A 21,594-nucleotide genomic window follows, 5' to 3' on the forward strand; every position below is an offset into this window, starting at 1 on the left:
TTTGCCTGCAGATGAGCAGGCTGCATCTGAAGGCAGCGTCTCGGAGCACAGTCACTGTCTTGCTGCCCATCAATAGCCAAGGAAGCACTGTCCATGCTGGAAGTGGAAACATCCTAATCCAGGGTAAGTCAGGTTGGTGGTGCGGCCGTCTCGCAGGCAGATTTCCTACGGCGGTGCCAGCCACGCCTGGATCCGTATTTTCAGATTTCCTACGCCAGGGCTGCTCCCTCTCTGCTCAGACTTGGGGAAGTTTAACCTCCGTCTAAATCTGGCTTCTCCCGTGCATCGTTTCCATGTCACTGGTTCTCTCCTGTGCATTTCTGTGTGACCGTGGATCACCCACCACCCTCCCCTGTGCACGCTTTGGGTGAGAAGCCATGCTGGGGTCTTTGGCAAAAGCAGCTGCAAATACTGTACGAGCAGGACTTGTGGGGAGTCTTTGTGGCCCCTGCTTTACCCTCTCAGCTTCTGGCAGTCAACAGGTCTGGGATTTTAAGCTCTCTCTCTTGTCAGCCAGAGGCTGCATCTCTGCTGTGCGCACCAGCGGCTGCAGAGTGTACTTGGATCCTCTTTGCACTTAGAGAGCTTATCCCCAGCACGGGTGCCCCACACAGCCGGACGGCATTAGGTGGATTCGACTACAGCCCAGGCCCTTCAATACCACCACGGGAAGGGCAGGCTTCCTCTGGAATCCCCTTAGCATTTCTTTCTTATCAAGATAAGAGAAGTAGAGACCTAGGGCACAAAAGAGTGATTATTTTTTGGAGATGACATAACTATTTTAAAAATCCTTGTAAATAACGCACACACTATGGGAATGGGGTAACTTCACGGCAGGGAGGGGTGTCAAAGAAAATAAACAAGTGCTTTAAAACACAGGGCTCTGGATACAGTGGTGAGGAAATCAGCCTTAGGAGAGCCAAAAGTAATTCAGCATAATGAGGAGAAAAGTCTAGAGCCATTTCTGAATCTGTCGTTGATGTATTACGATTCCATACGTGTATTTGACATGTTTAAAAACTAGGCGTTAAAGCTGATCTCCTAATAAATTGCTCTGTAGCTCCCTCTCATGGATAACTTCACCAAAACCGAGTTCAGGGCAGCAGCAAATGATAACGAGATAAACAGGCACTTGACGTAGCATAAAATCAAGATCTTCGTGGCAGAATAGTCGTCATGTGTGCAAAACCCCAACACTGTTATCACTCCCCATCCGTCTGTCCTTTGATTTTTATCTCGGCCGATTATTACAGTTCTTCTTAAAAGAGCTTAAAGAAATAGCAAACTGAGTCAAGAGGCAAAGGGCCCCACAGTCCCGGTGGGGTGGAAGAGGTGCAGCGGCCGCTCTGCGTCCCACACCCCCCAGCACACAAGCACCTTGGGATGCCCAGGGGCTCGAGCCCCACGTGGGGCACACCACGCACAAGGAGAAGGCGGCAAAGTGGCAAGGCCTGGAGTATAGTCATAGAGCCGTCGTTACCTGGCTCCCAGGCTGTCCAGAGAGCTTAATCATCATTCATAATCCTTTTGCTAGCGTAAGAGCGAAGCATTAGCTCTAGCAAGGTTTGCAGTCTAGGAGGAGGCTGGCACCTTCCCTGCTCCCTGCCAGGCTTCCAGGCAGCCGGTGTTTCTGCGAGCAGGCTGGTGAACTCAACTCCCAGCCAAATTTCTTTGCCGCTACAGCAGAGGTGCTGCCTGACCAAGAAATGTGTTGCTGAACCCAGAGTAAATTAAAAGAATCTTATAATAAGGGGACAAAAAAATGAACGACACTATATAGTAACACACAAACAGCAATGTCAGAGTATAGGACCATCTTAAATGCGATTGCATCCGCACTGAATTAAACAATTCATTATGAAAGCCTGTATATTATAATTCAAAGAGGAGCCAGAATTCCTCTTGTATAGATTAAAATGTACACCAAAGCTTGCAACATGAGAGCATGGATTTTCACGCTGATCTTTTCTAACACTTTGCACTCCTACAGTTGCAGCTACTGCCATGGAGATTACCACAATCACGATAGGGTAAAGTCTGTTTGATTTCCAGTTCTGAAAATTGTTTTTGCTCTGAGATCCTCAGGAAGTCAGATATGAGAGAAAGCTGCAACAAAACAATCTCTTACATCTGAACGAGCGATACTAGTAAAAGCCACGTTTTATTTGCATGCACGTAACGATTTCTGTCCAATGCGTATTTATCTCACATGCATACCAGGAACATTTTGTTTGTTTAAGGGCTTATTTGTTTCAAGCCCCACCTGCAGTTAGCCACAATAATTTTAAATTTTTTTAGGAGAAGGTAATATTCTATATTGTCAATTATTCCTAATGCTGACTTTGAAAACAAGATGCTGTTTTAGAAGCAGAGGAACAGTAATAATGGACAGTACAGGGTACAGAGCAGAACAGCATCTGAAAACAAGAGGCAAACAGTATTTCACCATTCTAATGTTGGGTGAGAAACATCATAGAAATAATGAACTTATGCAGCAAAATAGTTGAACTTTAAGGAAGAGCATTGAACATTTTAATGCATGTTGATTTGCCTCAGAGAGATGTAGAAAGCATTTCATCTAACAGGGCGGCCTGTAGCTCAGCTGATACAAGTTCCAGACTGCGCAGCGGCAGAGTCTTGGAAGGAACCTGAAGTGACATGTGATGAAGGACTAATTCAGGCAGGAATATTTTGGTCCACATAGGCTACGCATGGGGGTCTGTTTGTTCTTTCACTAAGAAATACGTAATTATCACCTTCCATCCAGCACTACCTGACTTCTTCTGTCCCTTCTGGACCTTAATACCCAGTCTGCATCACAACGAGAGCTTCATTTAACCATAAACCCAGGAACTTGGAAATGACTCTGGTTTAAAAAAAAATATTTACAGTAAAGACTTTTTTACAGACTAGTTTCTGCTTTAGAAATCATACAGGTGAACAGTTCAGCAAACAGAAGTTAGGGAACAGCGCACAAAGGAAGCGGAGAGCAATAACCCTTTAAGCCAAAGCCACCGCACAGAGGTCATTACCATCATCTGTGTAGCGCACATATGGTCTTCACGTAAAATCTTCCGTCCCATCTGTGAGGCCGTAGTACTTATACATGTGTTACTGACATGCTGAGATATCATTTCAACTGCAGAGCTGATTTCCTCCAAACTCTCCATTTGGTCATTGTCAGCTTCCTTGTTCTCTATAACAAAACAGCACGGGACGTCACCGGGCCAACTCAGGTCTGCAGCAACTGCATTGGTGAGCCTTTAGAAAGTCACATATGAGAAACTCTGCAGAAGGAGGGAGAACCGAAGGAGCTTTAAGATTCCTTTTATGTACATCACCTTGCATTTCTTTAATTTTCCGAAACAATCTGTCCTCAGAGTTAGCGTATTACTGTTTCCAGAATGCTAGTGATAAGTGAAGCATCCATTTTCAACATCTGTTTTTTATAATTTTTATCAGAACTATAAATATTAAATGTTTGCCAGGATCAGAGAAATCCTAGACCATTCTCCTAAACTCTCTTGAAGATGAGTGCAACATTTGCTTTTTCTCCAGTGACTGGAGACCTCCCCCAAACTCCATGAAAGATGATACACAATAGGCTTGCAAGGACATCAGCCAAGTCTCACAGCACCTTGGGATGCTGCCTGTAGGGTCCCATGGACTTGTCTGAGTTGAGTTCTCTCAGGTAACTCCTGACTGAACCCTCTCTGCTGGTAGTTCTTCCCTGCCTTCAACCCTTTCATTAATCACAGACGCCCGGGAGATGTTGTTGGTGAAGACCAAGACAAAGGTGATGCTGGGTACCTCAGTCTTCTGTGTGTCTGCTGTCACTAATCACCTCACTCAATAACAGTCCCACATTTTCTTTTTTCAGACTTTTTCTACTAACATGGCAGTAGCAGCTCTTATTGCCCTCAATGTCTCTTGCACTGTTCTTAAATCCCTGCTTTCCAGCCTGCCCCTCCTCCCATCTCTCTTATACTGCTTTTTTGCACTGGAACTGTCATAAATGCCATGTTTAGCCAAGTCAGTCTCCTGATAAATCATATTGAGATAGTTCATTTTTGGGAGGTTGTCCTTAACGACTTGTTAGCTTTCCTCAACTCCTTTATCCTTCCGAGTTGCTTCGCATGTGATCCCACCTATGAGTTCTCTGAAAAATTTCAAGTCTGGTCTCTTGAAGTGTATGATCTGTACTCTGTCTGCTTCTTCCCCCCATCAGGATACTGAACCCCACGATTTCATGGTCACTACAGCCAAGTCTACCACTGATTATCAAATCTCCAGCCAGCCTTCCTTATGCGTGAACAACAGACCTAGCAGTGCATCATCCCAATTGCCCATGCAGTACCTGTATCGGGAAGCTGTCCCTGACACCCATCAGAAGCCTCCTCAGGGTGCAGTTTCAGAGTTACCATAAGCCCATCACTGTTCCTTCTGGCCTTGGCCCTCTACTTTCAGAAGAAACATCTCCCTCACACTCATTTCCATTGCATCAGCACTTGCAAGTCAAGTCCGATTGACAGACTCCACAACACGAGGGAAAACCAGCAAGTTTCCAGCAGAACCTGTAAGCTCATCGGCATCACCACAAGGCTCTATGGCAGCAAGTGGGCAGAGGAAAAATGGTGAGAACGCACAGCCGGGGCAAGGGAGAAACTGGGACTATCCAGAGAAAGCCTGCAGTTGTATCATCCTGAGCCGATCACAAAATGACGAGGTCAGTTCTCTATGAAGCGGAGATGGCCACACTTCCGGGAAGAGGGCAGTGGGGAGAAAACAGACCTAATATTGTGATTGTATGGCTCAGAAGAAATACCTGGTCAAGTATGTCAGACAACAAAAATAAGCAAAAATTACTATGATTTGGCTTTGACTACATGAATTAAAATTTAATATTTCTTTTAGGAGCTCTTTCTCAGAATAGGGAATTATGAAGTACACACAATTCTTATTTTAAAACACTACTATTGAATCTTAAACAGTCTTCGTGTTTTGATAAGATTTTTTTTTCCACAATTAATTTGCTCATTAATACAAGAACAACCAGTACCATTAAGATTGTATAAATGTTTACATTCTAGTAGTTACATTCCACATGGTTTCTTTGATCTACAGCTTAAGGAATGTACTGATACATCTAGACAGATATTTAGACACTCTTAGGTATGAGGAAAGAAGATAAAATATTTATTACTGAAAGTAATAATTCTTGCAAGAATCTCTTCCCAAACATCAAAGGAAAGGAAGTTGTAACCTGTAACAGAAACGGCCTTTGTGAAAAAATATGTACGAGTTCTCTACAGAATACTTTTGGTTTGACTAGTCAAACGCTTTTGCAAATGCACTTTAAAAACATGACTGGACATTTCATACAATTATTAACCCTTTTTTGCAATAAAAAGAATGAAGATAAGTTTGTATTGCACATATGGACACAGCTAACATCCTTCTATCACAGTGTCCTCTGACGTTTCTTTAGTCTCACTAAATTCTCATTTGGTACTTTCCATCGAGTGTCCTGCATGCAAAGGACTCAAACCTGTGTCCTTCCAAGCACACACAGACGAGACTCCTCCCCAAGGACTGGGATCGTATAAAAGGAATCATCGTTTTCACTGACATCCTGTCTAAAAGCTCATATAGAAGCATTTTCTCCATCATACATATAATCTATTAAAATAACATTCTTTAAAAATTCAGAGAATCTTGATTATTGAGTGTTATACCCAAGTATATACATCAAGGATAAACTCCAAAGACAGAAAATTATATTACTATGCTGACTTTCATGAATATGCATTATTTGTCATTGCAAGAAATAATGTTTTCTAATACTTGGGAAGTGGAGAAAACTAATCTTCATAGACTTCTGTGCTGTCATGAGTAAATTACTTCTTCTGGCTTTTAGTTAACTTCACTCTTTCTACACGGAACTGCAGTCCAGAGGGCATACGAAGTAGTAAGTCACAGAATGCATTCGAGTTAGTTATATACACATAGTAGGAAGTTAATTCCTTCTCATGTCCCTAAAGTTTTACAAAATAACTTTTTTGTGTTAATTATACATAGGATGCATATGTTTGTGATCTTTAGAGAAAACTGATCAACATCCATGGGGCAACTCTGGCTGGGTAACGCTATTCCTGAAAAGTAAAATTTTTTTACTTTTCTTCTGACCAAGAAATCCCTCAGAAAGTAAGGTTTTGTTTGTTTTTTTTTTTTAAAAAAAAAAAACACGTTAAAATAAGTCATGTGAGCCTAAAGGAAAGAAAATTCAATGTATTATACATATACTGTGGAAGGTTCACATATATTCCATATTTTAAAAGTATACCCTCATGATTTTTAAGTCTACTACAAAGCATAGACAGAAAGGTTAGAATTCAGGTGGAACCCTACACCTTCACCTATTTACTTTTCAGCTTCATATTTGCTTTCCCAAATTTTGCATTCTCTAAGCTTTAAATTTATTTAGCTAGCTCTGGTACTTTCTTGAGCAACCTTTCTCATTCCCCACGGAAAGTAAGCAACAAAAATGTTCTTATATTCTTATACTTCAGAAAAGCAATTATTTGACCAAAACATACTGAAATGAAAGTTTCTTCAGAGCAGGTTGTAACAGCAGTATGGCAGGAAACAGTTCAACTTCCTCCTCCCTCTTCTTTTACAAATACATAAATACGAGCATAGCAATGGTTGCAGTGACCTCAGTGCACTCATGTTAGTAAGGTATGAACGATTAAAAAAAATCCCTCCAAAGTACAAAGCTATGAATCCATAGACAAACCTTCAATAATTATATTTTCTACAAGATCTTCTGCTTCTAAAATCTCATGAGATTAAGCAGGCAGTACATTAATATATAAAGAAGGGAAAAGGAATTTTAAGTATACACAACCTGCTGTATCAAATCACACAGAATCACAGAATGTTAAGCATTCGAAGGGACCTCAAAGGATCATCTAGTCCAATCCCCCTGCCTGAGCAGGACCACTTAGATTAGATCAAATCCCAAGATTTTTCTTAAGCACGATGAAAAAAATCTAAGGATATTTACAAAAATCCATACAAATTCCAATTTTAATTGTACTCATCTGTTCTTAAACAAGATTCTTTTTCTGCCCCTCTCCAACAGGAGCTCTATGCTTTCTCTACACCCCAATACACTGGTTCCAAATGGGTTTCTCATCTTTTTTTCTACCAAGGTAATTATTTCATAACTGTACGTGTCACCTATGAATCACTGCATACCCTGTACAGACTGTAACACTGTATTTGGAAATTTTTGTCTACATTTCTCAGCATAGGCTATAAATAGCCCTCTGGAGGAAAAAAAAGTAAAAAAAAAAAAAAGAAAAATAAGAGTTGCCTTCACACTTGTAAGTGAATCATAGAATGGTTCGGGTTCGAAGGGACCTTAAAGATCATCTAGTTCCAACCCCCCTGCCATGGGCAGAGAAATCCTCCACTACACCAGGTTGCCCAAAGCCTCATCCAACCTGGCCTTGAACACTTCCAGGGATGGGGCATCCACAACTTCTCTGGGCAAATTCTTTCACTGGTAAATCTTGAAGTGTTCCATTTGAGTTTCTTTATGTCAAAAAATGAATGATCACTATTTGTACTCAAGCCTATTCTTCTCAGCATCTCTAACAGGTCACCTGAAAGGGAAACAATAAATCCGCAATCCAATGTCTATTGTCTCCTACAGTTCCTTAAAGAAATTAGATAAGTCAGTTCTGATTCCAGCAGATCCTCTGACATGACATCTTTAAGACCTCAAACTTGGATTGTGTAAGGGAACGGTGAAGGAATACTTAGTCTGGACAAAAAAAAATACACACCAGAAACATCCTTCAACTTCTACAAGGCTTTCACAAAACTCTGTACTAAGAGAAACTAGAAAGTGCCCATCATAACAGGATTTAAAGAGATTCAATGCCCTAACATCAAGGGGACTGGCAAAGTTCTTCTCCATGAGTTATAAAGTACACTTTGACAGCTGTAAATCAAGACTAAAGAATCAAGTAGTCAGCAAAAAAAAGTATGTAGAGAAACAGCATCAAGTCTTGTTAACAGATTCCCAGAAATCAAGCAAGTTAGCTGGTACAGAGTAGTGAGAAATATGTGTCAGTAGTGAGACAATGAACTGTAAAGGTGACACCACTTCCAATTCAAACAAATCCTTCCTTGATTTCTTCCTTTATTCAAATAGCACAAGGCATCTTTTTAACCAAATGACTGTGCCAAGAGGGATTAAACGATAGCTGAGGAGAAAAGCAGCTTTTATAGGAAGTATGTATGCTAGTAGAGCCTTATCAGTTAAGTGCTCTCTTTTAGATTTGTCTATAGCCGCACTTAGGGGAAAAAAAAAAGAAGTAATTCTAGAATTCTAGTCTGGAACTCATGACAGAAGCAAAGGACCTAGGGGCATAGAGTGGGTTTGATCCTATGTGAAAGAACCCTGCAAGCAAGCTTGCTCTTAACAGACAGCACTGGGGAGTCACCTAAGCACAGAGCTTTAAATGCTTTTTCCCTTCCTTCCAGAAATCTTCTTGAAACACAAAAGATTTCAGGCACAGGCTTCAATCAAATCAATCTGAAGCTTTTTGGTAGGAGTTTACACCTGGAGATTTTTTATTATTACATATTTAACACTATCACCTTCATATTCTAAGCCAATATTTACAACAGCTTAAGTCTAGGCATAATTTACCGAGATGAAACTTTCCTTGTGCTACCTTCACTTAAAATCTACAGTCCTGCTGAATTATAAAGCATTTATGGCTTTTTAATCGTTAATATGCAAACAGCACAAAAGGAAGCACACTAAATAACAGTGCAAAAATTCCTGGTTTTCCATGTTTTTCCTCATTTACAACTGATGTGTTTTTCTGAAGCAGACAGGAAATTTAGACTAACCTTGCTTTCATAGCTGACGACTGGAATGTTGAAGTATTCAGAGCAGAACTCCAGGGTAATTTTGCATCTCCTGTTGCCAAAGATACTTAAAAGACAGTATGTTGAACATAAAAGTTTTGTTCTTGATTTGAAAAAAAAAAAAAAAAAAAAAAGAAAAATGGACAATGCCAGGTTGGGTTTCTTTTTATTGTTAAAACATTAAAGCATAACATCTCACCAAACACAGGAAATTTAGGCGTTTTCTGACGTTAAAAAAATCTGAATCATCAAGAGAAGTGTTGAGCTATACATAGTCTGACATTAATCCATCAATTTAATGTATATTAATACATGCTTAAAACATGGCGAAAATACAGAACCACAAAATAAGTACCTCGATGCTTCTAAATCTGAGACAAGTCAGCGAACTGAGTGCGATAAATTTCCAACAAATGACTATACACTCAATTAAAACCTCAGGGCAGAATCATTCCAGAAGGACAGGTAGTTTCTCATGCCTGGCTTATTCACATTCAATTTGGTAAGAATTTTAATTTTGAGAATTTGATAAAAACATTTCGAAAAATACAACATTTGTTAAATGCGAAAAAACAAGTGCAGTTTTCACAGGAATACACGGATTGCTTGCCACTTGTATGTTTTACAAATCTTTACAAAACTAATTCGTATCCATTTTGGTTTTAAAAACATAATACATCTGAAAAATAAAATATGACTCTACTGATGGGTAATACAAAGACATGAACAAGTATTTTAAATGACTTTCGAAAGTAAATCTTTTCAGTAATACAGCTATAAGACAAGTTAAACATAGTATAATAAACCATGCATCTTCTGACTTGTCAGATCAGCTAAAACTACTCAGTTAACATACAGCAACACTTTTGAACACTTCGTAAATTCAACTTTTCTAGCACAAGGGAAAAACCAGATTAAATTTGTTCTTCAAGTGGTTCAAGGCTGTCCAAATGTTTCTTCGGTGTATCATCACTATGACGGCTTTGGCAATGGGTTAAATGTTTCTTGAAACCTCGGGGAAAATTTGATTCAAAATTACAACGTGGACACTTCAACAGACTTTGACCATGAGCAGCAACATGGTTTTTAAGAAGAGACTCCAAGAGAAAAGCTTTGCCACATATTTTACATTTGTACGGGCTTTGAACATTATGCTTGTTAACTAAATGGTGCAAGACGGCACCTTTTTTCATTGCACGACAGCAACAGATTTTGCAGTAATACTTTCCCTTGCCGCGCTTCATGTATTTTGCTATTTCTTCCTCAGAGATGAAAGCCTCTTTCTCTTCGGTAAACTGCAGCACACACTGTGGCTGCATGGGGGCAGCTGCATCTATTTTGCTCTCTTTGCCGTAATCAGATGACTCCATATCATACTGCTCTTGGTCACTGTTGGATTCTTGCTCCTTTATCTCCATCGAGTCCATCTCTGTTTTTCCACACTCACTGCTATTCAGTTCAGAATCTGAGTTCTCCTGGTTTTCCTTCTTGGGCTTCTTTTTTGGGCATGAATATAACATGTCTTCTGGTGATTCTTTGGCTAAGATTGATTGCTCATCCTGTGAGAATAAATCATCCAGTGGTTTCTGATCATCTAAACTGTGAGAAAGCAAGTCACTCTCACCAGACTCACTAGGTGTCTGGGGCTCAGAGGAAAAACCTGGAGCAGACTTGTGAGGCTCGGAAAACAGGATGTTCTTCTGGATTTCAGAAGGTACAGTAGTTTCAGCATGTCTCTGGACATCAGAGGATAAAGCAGCAGCAGGCTTCTGCGTCTCAGAAAATACAGCATGCTTTTGAACCTCAGGGGAAACAGCAGATTTCTGGGAGTCAGTAAAAACACCTTGTTTGGGGGTCTCGGGAGAAACAGAAGGAGTAGGTTTCTGAGAGTCAGTAAAGAGGCTATGTTTCTGAATTTCAGGAGAAGCAGATTTCTGAGACTCTGGAAAGGAAGTAGGCTCCTGAACTTCAGAGGAAAGGGGAGCAAGTTTCTGGGCTTCAGAAAAGGGGGCGTGCTTCTGGACTTCAGAAGAAACTAGAGTTGACTTCTGGGCTTCAGAACATAGGGCATGTTTTTGGCCTTCAGTAGAAACAGCAGAAGTAGACACTTGATTATGGGGCTCAGAAAAGACAGCACGTTTCTGGACATCAGTAGAAACAGTAGGATTAGATTTACGAGACTCTGTGAACAGAGCTCTTTTCCGAGGTTCAGGGAAATGAGCCCGTTTCTGAACCTCAGACGAAGCAGCTGAGGCGGATTTCTGAGTTTCAGAAAAATACATAGATTTCCGGGACTCAGAGAGTTTCCAAGATTCAGGAGATACCGAAGCACCAGGCTTACGGACCTCAGGAAAGAAAGCAGGCTTCCAAGAGTCAGAGGAAACGGTGTGACTAGACTTCCGAAGCTCAGGAGAAACAGAGGAGGAATGCTTCCATGTGTCAGGCGACAGAACAGGCTTCCAGCCTTCAGGGTAAACAGATGAGATGGGTTTCCATGGCTCAGAAGAAACGAGAGTAGACTTCTGGGATTCAGAAAAGGACGTAGATTTCCACGAGTCAGAAACAAACTTCCTAGGTTCTGGCAACACAACAGGGCCAGGCCTTCGGGACTCAGCGGCCGACCTCCGGGATTCTACAGACACTGACACGGCAGGCTTTGGAGCCCAGGGAGAAACCGTGGAAGACTTCTGCACCTCGTGAGGCGTAGATCTCCAGGGCTCAGGGGAAACAGTTGGACCAGGTCTCCACGATTCTGGTGAAACCGCAGGAGCAGGCCTCCGGGTTTCAGGAGAAGCAGCAGAAGCAGGCCTACGTGTTTGAGAAGGATGCCTCCGGGGCTCAGGAGACCCAGCCGGGGCGTACCTTCGTGGTTCAGGGGATACTGCTGGAGTAGGTTTCTTTGGCTCTGGTGACACGGCTGGGGAATATCTGCGGGGCTCTGGAGACACAGCTGGAGAATGGCGACGGGGCTCTGGTGATACAGCAGGGGAATGCCGACGGGGCTCTGGAGACATTGCTGGGGAATGCCGACGGGGCTCTGGAGACACAGCTGGGGAATGACGACGAGGCTCTGGAGACACAGCTGGGGCTGGCTTCTGCGGGTCAGGGGACGTGGCAGGGGACGGCTTCTGTGGGTCTGGGGATACAGCTGGGGATGACTTCTGTGGGTCAGGGGATGCAGCAGCGGACAGCTTCTCTGAGTCTGAGGATACAGCTGAGGCCAACTTCTCTGCATCTGGAGACGTGGCCTGGGCCGACTTTTCTGGATCTGGGGATGTGGCCTGGGCTGACTTCTCTGGCTCTGAGGAAGTTGCCTGAGCCGACTTCTGGGACTCTGGGGACACTGATGATTTCTGAAGCTTCGGGGAAACAACAGGTTCAGATTTGGGGAGTTCAGGTGAAAGGGCCGGTTTGCGTGACTCAGGGGAAAGGGCAGGTTTCTGTAGCTCCGATGTGACAACTTTTTTGGAGGAATCTGAATCGCCTTCTACCCGTTCTTTCCGCTCCTCATTCCACTTCTCAGGTGCTGCATGTTGTGCTGTGATGTGATAATATACATTGCAATACATCTTGCTGGTAAAGAAGCATTTGTGGCAGTGAAAGAGTTTTGCACTTTTTTGATAAAATATAAGTTTACCCAAACCAGCAGCATCCATTTCATCACAATACTCTGGGTGTATGGTACCCATATGGATTTGTATGTTTTCATAGTCTGTTCCTCTGAAGCTGCAGTGATCACACTCTAAGCGTTCTGTGGTTTTACGTAGTATCTGCAACACGTCCATTTTCCTACGGTCAGTAACAGTTCAACAGCACTGCACCTTTTCAAGAGTAAGATTCAGTTTCTGCAATAAAGGAAAAAAATCTGTATAGTTAGCTGTCAATGATAATTTCAATTCTCTATCCTTAAATAACCACATGTGCTTTTTTTCCCCCTCCATTTTAGAAAGTATATCTTCTGCATAGCTACTAACTACTCCATAAAGAAATCCAAACACAGGTCTCTCCAACTTCTGCAAATCATTTTACATCAGTAGAACTTCAAAAACAAAACTTATATTTAACAGTAGGCCTTCCTAGCCATGTAAAAAAAAAAAAAATATCTACAAGCAAATGATAAAAAAAGAACCCAGGGGATGAAAAGCTAAATTTATATTTCATTTGATAAGTGTGACTTGCTTTCTCAGTTGACTTCCCAGATTTGAAGTGTTTTTCTTTACATTACACATGTAAGCTGAAAACAAAAACTACTTTGAAACAGTGCCACTGAGTTTTTGAAAACAAAAACTACTTTGAAACAGTGCCATTTCAAAACTGCATCTTCATTATAAAATTTCAAAACAAGTTGGCTGGTTTTGACAAAGACAAAAAAAAATTAAAGCAGAAAGCAGCAGCCTAAAGCCTAGCCTCTGTTTTCATCTGTTAAACACTGTTTTCTTTTCACTAATTACATGGAAAACAAAAGCTGCTGCTCCTAAAGACTTTGTTCATTATGAAAAGAATTTTTTCCATTCCATTATTTCATCTGCTGCCCTAATAACAACAAAAATACTATTTAAAAAAACAGCACTGACTTCTTTCCAGTTGGTATAGCTGACAGCCCTCTGTATTCAAAATATTGTTTGTCTCACTCCAAAGAGAAAGATTTTCTCAAAATTTCTGGTTTTGCAACACTTCATAAAAACAAAAAAAAAACAACTGTGTCATGTCCCCACACCCTCCCCAGAAAAAAATAACAAAACCACAAATGCAGCATCTGAAACACAAACTTTTAATGATTTGGCTAGATTCCACTATTTCCAACAGAATTTACCCAGATTAGGTACTACAATAAGCAGAAAACCAAGCCTAACCATATTATGTAAGTCACTTTCACGTAAATGTGGGAGGTATGTCTATGGTGAAAAGGAATATTTGGACATTTATGTGAAATGCACAGGCTTTTTTCTTGTCAGTTCAAATTAAACAGATGTCACATGATTATCATGCTGAGCTATCAACCTAATTTGGGGGATCTTTTAAGACACACTGTTTCAAAACATACAAAGTTTCTGTGTCATTTTAACATTAACTTTCCTGTCTAAATATATGCATCCAAACCAAGTTTTCTTAATTTATTCCCAAAGCATTTTTACCCTGGTTTCTTATGGAAATGAGGCCTACACACACACACATTGCCCTACAGTCAATGCCAATCAAATTGGACAAAGCAATCGAGTCTCATTTTAAATTTCTACAAGTTTCATGAAAATCAGGAACTGAGTAGAGAATGAAAGAAATGCCTCCACTGAGGCTAAGGCTGAATATTTCACTTAACCATTACTGGGTCTATTTAGCCTGTAATCAATACATGAATGGTCAGTATGGAACTAGTCTGAAAACCTGCAGAACAAGCAGTGTCTGACTCAGCTTATAATTAGGGAAAAAGAGAAAAATTAAAAATACTACGGCGGTGAGCTGCTTTGGGTTCGGGACAGGGGCAGAATGAAAGTAAATTAGCAGTGCTGCTAAAGGATGACATGGACATAGGAAAAAAAAAAACACAAACAGGAAAATGAGATTGGCTGAAAAGCCGAGGGAACAAATCCCTAAGAAATAAGCTTCACTAGCTCAGCTGCTTATGGAACAACTTCTTTGCATGCGCTATGCATACGCACCTCACATTAAGTCACAGGAATAGGTAGATCTCCAATCGGGAAGCATGGTGGGATGACAGACAGAGCTTTCAGAGGAATCTTGCTTTACATTTACAAGCAACAACCAGCATCTGACCACAGGCTAAGTTACATATGAGAAGTAACTGCACTGCTCTAGAAACACTGAAGTAGAAGGACCTTTGGAGTGGAAGTTGCCATTTCCCAGCACTATTAGCAGCCACACAAAAGACAAACCAAAGTCCACACCACATTCGGTGTTGATCACAAAACACTTTCCAACAAACTTTATATTCCTGTAAAAGAACAAAACAAAACAGAGATAATACTAGTGGTCTGTATCCCTTCAATAGCAAACAACTTGTCAACTGAAAAACCCCAAATCAAGTCATGTCTTAACACTCCAAAATAACTAAAAGCCTTTATGAATTAGGGTTTATTTTTCATTTGGGGGATTTGGAGCAATGGGAAGAAAGGAAAATTTCAGTTTGAAAGCCAAAAATTTTTGAATTGATCATATGAGCTAAAGAACTATTTTTTTTTTTACTACATCACAACAGAACATAACTAGGACAACAAGAACACAGGCACTCATCACGTTTTCAGAACTGAAAGGGAATTTGTCACTTCCAAAATTGGTGGTAATCCTGAATTGTCCATTTTCTTTTCTCTAGAAAACCGAAAAAGGATTTTCCAAACTGAATTTCTCATAGCTTACAACAAATTTCACCAATCTCTTCTACCGTCTTCATAATTTGCCTCCTCTTTACATACCACTTTCTTTGCCCTTTCTGGAGTTTTTTGTTATTCATTCCTCTCAACTACACTTCACCCCACCTCCCATTCTCTTCTTTTATTGAGTCCCATCTTACTTAACAAAGGAAATTTCCATTTTCTTTCCAAATGCAGCAATGTGAAAAGGTCCCTGGCTCCCTTCCACAGATTGTCCAAGTTGCTGCGTTTTTGACCAGAAAGTTATTCTGGAACTGGAGAAGTTACAGGCACTTCCTTATTTTCATCTGCAGACATTTAAAGGTTGACAATCAAGCATAAGAACATTAAAGAGTCGGTTGTACTTTCTCTCACACTGCCATTACTATTTTTAATTTTATAACTTCAGTACACTGTAGCTGGTAGTCACTGAAGAAACTGTCTCTTCTGACGAAATCTCTACTTAATTGAGGCACACTACTTAGCAAGACAACTCTTTGGTTTGCAGCACCTTAGGCCATGACTCCATGGAATAGTAAATCTAGTTTTAGAATAGTTACTGTGAGACCAGTAACAAACTTGAAGAGTGCTGAGCCACTATTAACTCATGCTGTCAATTTAAATTTGTTGAAACACTTCTGACAGAGTAAACTTTGAAATGTTGCCGTTTCAATTGGGATATATCTGAATAGCTAGTCTACAAGATTTTCCTGTGAATCCCTCCCGATCCCTTCTCACTTTGGGCTCAAATGCCACTGTCTCCATATAGCTCGAATCACTGCCCTCCTCTATACTCAGGTTTGTCACACAGGTCACTGCCTGCTTCATACTTCTCTTTGCCATCAACTCCTGCATCAGAAGTTATTCTGCGCTGGATCTTTGCCTAGTTGGGTGAAAGTTTGAGGAACAGCATGTCACTCTTCTCCAAAGAGTCCCACGTCAGCAGAGCCAGTCAGGCTAGAAGCCATATGCTCAATAACCAGCTCCCCATGACTTTGGACCTGCACGAACTGTGATGTTATCTGTGCTCAGCTGCATCTTTTTGGCAACACTGAAAAACATAGACCACACTCCCTCTGCGTAAATGCTTTATTACAGACATCAAAGGGACCTAGATCTGCACTGCTCCAACCCAGACCCATAAAAAGGGTGAGGAAAATAACTGGTGCTATTGAACAGGCAGTGTGCCCCACGTGTACTGCAGAGAACTTAACCAAATGCTAAATCCAAACATCGTTCTAGTCATCCGAAGCCCTTTGAGGAAAAGTAGGAATTTCAGGATGAAGATAAAATTGCCTTGAGAGACAGGTCCCCCCATGAAACACAGCAGAAGGGAGATGGCCACTAGAGTATCTTTCAAGCCTGCTTGAAGATTCCTAGGAGAGTCAAACAAGCTGCCACCCATCCGAGTACAGAGAACTGCTGTGCAGGCCCCAGGCCACTTTGTTTTGTTGAACGCTCTGCCAGGCCCTAGCTGTTTTGCAAAAAGGACACTTCAGCATTGCCCCTACTAAAACTCAGTTACAGGATGTGCCATGCCACAGTGGCTACAGCTGAGGCTGTGCTGCATGCCACCTTAAGACTACCAAGCGCATCACATTCCTTAACTACTATTTCTGCATCCCCTCCTACTTTTCTCCCTTTTCATGGCTGCAACAATGAGAAAACAAATACAGACACAGCTAAACAGAACTAATTACCTTATTCTGAGAACACATGACAACTAAAGCAGAAGTCTGAAGCCCAGCATTTATGCTTTGTGTCTGCATCCTGTCTGCACTTCAAGACGAAGCACTAAGATTCAACTAAGATTCTGGAGTTTGCAATACCAAACTTAGCTAGAGGCAGCCAAGACTCATTCAAAGTCTTCCTGAGACATGAAGATTTCCACTGAAATCTACCTGAAAAGATAAGTGCTTCTGTCTACAAGCTCGCTATATTCTCAGATATCAAGCACAGTAACAGCATCAGCACCATCTCAGCTCTCGGCTTGACTAAAGGTTTTTGCTGACTTGAAGTGACATAGATCAACATCCATCAGTCAGGTTAAAAGCTGCTTGAAGAGACCCAGATATCTCAGCAGTGGGACCACCAGCCTCTACTTGGCCTCATCAGCCACCTCTCCTCATCTCTCTTCTTTCACTTATGTCTAGAACCTACATACAAAGTTTCCTACCACCAGCTCTCCACAGAGATGCTGAAGATCCTTACACCAGTTCCTGTCCCCTACACTGCTGCTCTGGCCGCAATCTCTTCCACCACAGGAAGAACAGAAAAACAGCAGGGGAAACTGATCAGTAATGTGGACCCATATCTACCCAAGAAAAGAACAATCATCACTACTTTTCTTGCTTGGTTCTCAGCATTCAAGAGGGAGAAGTCATGATTTGGTGGAAAGTACCCAAGTCAGAGGCAATGACATAAGTGCAAATTCTGAAGTTGGGTACGTATATTGCAGGGCAACCACAGAGCACAAACAGCATCAGCAATCTCTGTTGAGCTCATGTCAGCCTAAACAATAGGAGTGGCCTAAGCTAATACACAGAGCAGACACACCTCCTGGTATCTTCCCAGCCACTTTAGAGCCAGCTCCTGGATTCAGCATCCCATCATCCATGAGGATCCCACTAAAGATTAAGTCATACTTCCTACAGCCTCTCAAAAGCCTCCCAGTAGTAGAAGAGAAATGTGCAGGAGATATATTGCGTCTAGAAGAATTCACCCAGAGGATGGCACAACACTGACTCTGGCAGCTAACAAGGTATCTCCACTTCTCAACCCCACTCCGATTTCATAGCTACATATCTACTAATCATTCCAGGTTATTATTAATAAACACATTCTACATTAAGTGTTGCAACATGTAATACATCCCTGCATTTTTCCTCTACAGAGGATAAGCTGTGACTGTCACGAGGCAGAAGCAATGGAAGGTTCAATGCTGAAGATCTAGACTGCCTGTGAGCAGAGAAAATTACAGGTTGTTTTTAATATGACATGTAGAATTTCAGAACACAGCAACAAGTAGTCTGTCATATCATTCTTCAAAATCAGACTGTCCTGGTTCTTACTGGCAGAAGGATCTATACCTCATCTCATCTTGATAAAGAATGGATCCTGGTGAGACACAAGCAGATAATGAGGACATGCAGCACACATCAATGATGCTAGCACAGTTGGGGAAGCCTTCAAGAAGAATGTCCTCTATTTTCTGTGATTTCCTACATCTACATCGGATTCTCTACATACAATGTGAGCTAAGACTTAAAAATGCTGTGGCCATTCATGCAACCTTGAAATGACAGAGAACGCGTTGGCAGGAAGTAGAGATGTCCAATGGCCTCCTACTTAACTTCAAGACACTATTCTATCTATCACGATGTTCATCAAGCAAAGGATGAAGTCAGCCCATACCTCTGTATGATGATCCTCCAACTTTTACAGAGCACCACATATCACAACTCTCCTCTGATAAGCACAGTCACTGCACAGGAAGGATGGCTGTTAATTTTCATCAACTTTGGAAGCTCCTTGCAGGCAAACAGTGCAGCCATTTCCTCTATCAGTGAAGAGGGTTGACGGTAAAGTTTGTTCTCAGCACAAGAAAGCCAGATACAGCTGCATCATTGCCTCTACTAGCAGTAGCAGATCCAGACTATGGCTGTGTTTAAGCAAAAGGAAAAATGACATGTTCTTGCAGTGCCAAAAAGTAAATGGCAGTCTGGTGGCAATATGACACTTCTCTTGAAGCTACATCCCTGTGTTGTGACTGGCAAAAACAGAAGTTTATCTCCCAGAGGAAGCTGCACACAAACATCCCCACAGTGCAGCAGAGCAGGCACTTCACAAGGCAAACAGCAGGTAAGGGGGTCACTTCCAACGCACTGTGAACAAGACAGGCAGCACTATGCTCCTGCTAATCCAGCAGCATCGACAAGAATCTGACCATGTCTTCACAACCAAACTCCCAGCTACCAGTCCATCTACTTGGGCTCAGTTCCATCAGCAACGATTGCTGAACCAGGCCTTTAAAATTACATGCCTAAAAAAGGCACTAACACCCTGACCTGACCAGCCACTGAAATGGTGAGATATGCTGTAAGAACATGTGAGACACCACATCCAGCCAGGTAAAAGCTGCATTATGTGGTCCCATGTTTCCAGGAAAGGTTTGAGTCAGAGAAAAGTTGCAAAATGACAATACTTGATGCACTTGCAGATGACTTAAACAGGAAGGGGACAGAACTGCAGCTATCTTGCATGATTTCCACCTTTGCTAAGAGAACAACAGGTCTACACAGCAACATTAGTTCTTAATACAAGATCTAACAATAGTGTAAACTGCAGAGTAATAGCAACATATCTATGACAGATTCAAGGTGGGAAAAATTAATTTCATGTACTTCTGATAGGGCTTTCTAACTCCAAATTCACAATAGTGCATAGACAGCTTTCAAAAATGGTCCCAGAAACCGTATCTCTGCAGTGCTGAACCTGAGCTAATGTAGTGTCACTGGACCCACCAGAGCACACAATCTAGTCAGGCACCGTGAATTAAGGTTGGGAACCTTTGTGACACCAGGCTAAGAATTCCATTTACATTATCCTAAAAATAAGTAAGGCTCAAGAGAAGCTTAGAGAAGAGCAATATGGTCCGAAGTCTCTATATTCCTCACTTAGGAACAACTCAGTACCAAATCAAGCTTCCAACAGTGCTGAGTTGTTGTCAACTACCTCAGCTTCCCTCTGCACAGTCACACTGCAAATCCTCCTAACACCTACACCGGCTACTACAGGTGACTACTCCCGCAGCCCTTCCCAAGGCTCCAAAACGCGAGTGCAGTTCCCACAAATGAGCCTCCTTCAGTTCAGAAGTCAGCTCTAAAATACCACTAAGAGTCGACTCGCTTCATCCATCCCTACGGATGGAAGGACGGACCCAGCGACAGCTTTTGAGCCTTCGGTGCGCACCTGCCTCGTCGATCTCACCGGCGATGCGGTCCCTCCTCGCAGTTATTTCTGTCACGAGTGAAGAGGACGGTCCCGCCGGGGACGCGTCCCGCGCAAAACTCGCTTTCCCGAGGCGCCTCGCAGCACGGCGCTGCCAGGAGAGGAGAGCAGAGCTCGCAGCGTGCTCCACCTGCTCCCCTCTCCGCCGGCCATCGCTTTAACTTTCTTTCGGAGAAGGGGTGCCTGCGCACTACGCCTTCCCCAGGGCAGCCAGCCCTGCCCCTGCCCGGCCCCCTAGAGCCGCTCCCGCGCGGGGCAGGGGGCTACGCCGCCCGCCCATTCATTCCCGCACCGCCGGCGGTCTCCCTCGCCGCCTCCCCTCTCCCGCCCGCCCTCCCGACGCTCGGCGCCGCCGCTTAAGCCCCGCCGGTTTTGTTCCCCCGCGCCGGCGCGACACCCCCCACCCCAGCGGCCGCCGGCTCCCCTGGCGCGACGCCGCGGCGGGGGCTGGACAAGGGGAAGGCCCAGGCCCGGTGCCCAGGGGGAGGGGAGCGGGCCGGGCCCCGGCCGGCCGCTCCGTGCGTGCGCCGCCGGCGGGAGCGGCGAAGAAAAGGGACCCTCCCGCCCGCACTCACCGTTAAGGCACCTCCAGGGCGGCGGCGAGGGGCTGGGCGCACCCCCGCCAACGGCGGCGACGGCAGCAGCCCGGGCCGGCAGCGCTCGCGGGCTCGGGCCGCGCGAGGGGCGGGGAGGAGGGGGAGGGCGAAGAGGGGAGGGGGAAGGGAAGGGAAGGGGAACGGGGAGGGGGGCGGCTCCGGGAGGCGGCGCGCAGCCGAATAGCGGCGGCTTGATGGCTGCCCCGGGCCCTCCCGCCGCCCAACCGGAAGCGCTGGCGCCGGGCGCAGCCCCACCCCCGCCCCACCCTCCGCTGCCGGTGGGGGGAGCCCGTGGGGAGGGGAGCGCGCGGGGCGCAGTCACGTGCCGCCGCTGCGGCGGCTCAGGGGCGGGGCCGCGCGCGCCGCGCGCTCCTTCCCCCCTCCCGCCCCCGCCCCCGTCTGTCCCGCCGCGCCGCGCTCCGCCGGCAGGGGGCGCTGCTACACCGGAGCGCTCGCCCCCGCGGCGGCGCGTGGCGGCTCAGTCGGAGCGGGCAGGGGAGAGCGGCTGCGGCGCTTCCCTTTCCCGGCGGCTCCTGCTGCCCCGCGCCGTTACACCCGGCGGCGGCTCGGCTCTGCTCCGCCGCCGCAGCAGCCCCTGCGGAGGGAGGGAGCGAGTGAGCGAGTGAGCGAGCCTGGCCGTTCCTGGGGAGAAGGAGACGGAATGCCGCCGCGGC

General features: G+C 43.8%; 1 protein-coding gene across 2 annotated transcripts; it reads right to left on the reverse strand.

The window, feature by feature from the left end:
- Positions 1-9,108: 9,108 nt before the first annotated feature.
- Positions 9,109-20,937, reverse strand: CHAMP1 (chromosome alignment maintaining phosphoprotein 1). 2 transcript variants are annotated; one of them, XM_086610650.1, is made up of 2 exons: positions 20,900-20,937; positions 9,109-12,794 (listed from the first exon to the last, which is right to left on the reverse strand). In XM_086610650.1, exon 2 carries the CDS (start codon positions 12,732-12,734, stop codon positions 9,864-9,866), a length of 2,871 nt encoding a protein of 956 aa, XP_086466776.1. In that variant the 5' UTR covers positions 12,735-12,794; positions 20,900-20,937; the 3' UTR covers positions 9,109-9,863. The 2 variants fall into 2 exon arrangements, with proteins under 2 accessions (XP_086466776.1, XP_086466783.1); XM_086610657.1 differs by lacking the exon at positions 20,900-20,937 and adding an exon at positions 14,607-14,839.
- Between the last annotated feature and the right edge of the window lie 657 nt (positions 20,938-21,594).

The sequence above is a fragment of the Tauraco erythrolophus genome, chromosome 1 (genome assembly GCF_009769465.1).
Source record: "Tauraco erythrolophus isolate bTauEry1 chromosome 1, bTauEry1.pri, whole genome shotgun sequence".
Taxonomy (NCBI): Eukaryota; Metazoa; Chordata; class Aves; order Musophagiformes; family Musophagidae; genus Tauraco; species Tauraco erythrolophus.

What these genes read in the sequence shown, in the direction of transcription:
- CHAMP1 (XM_086610650.1), bottom strand. Translation starts at nt 12,734, where the DNA reads ATGGACGTGTTGCAGATACTACGTAAAACCACAGAACGCTTAGAGTGT.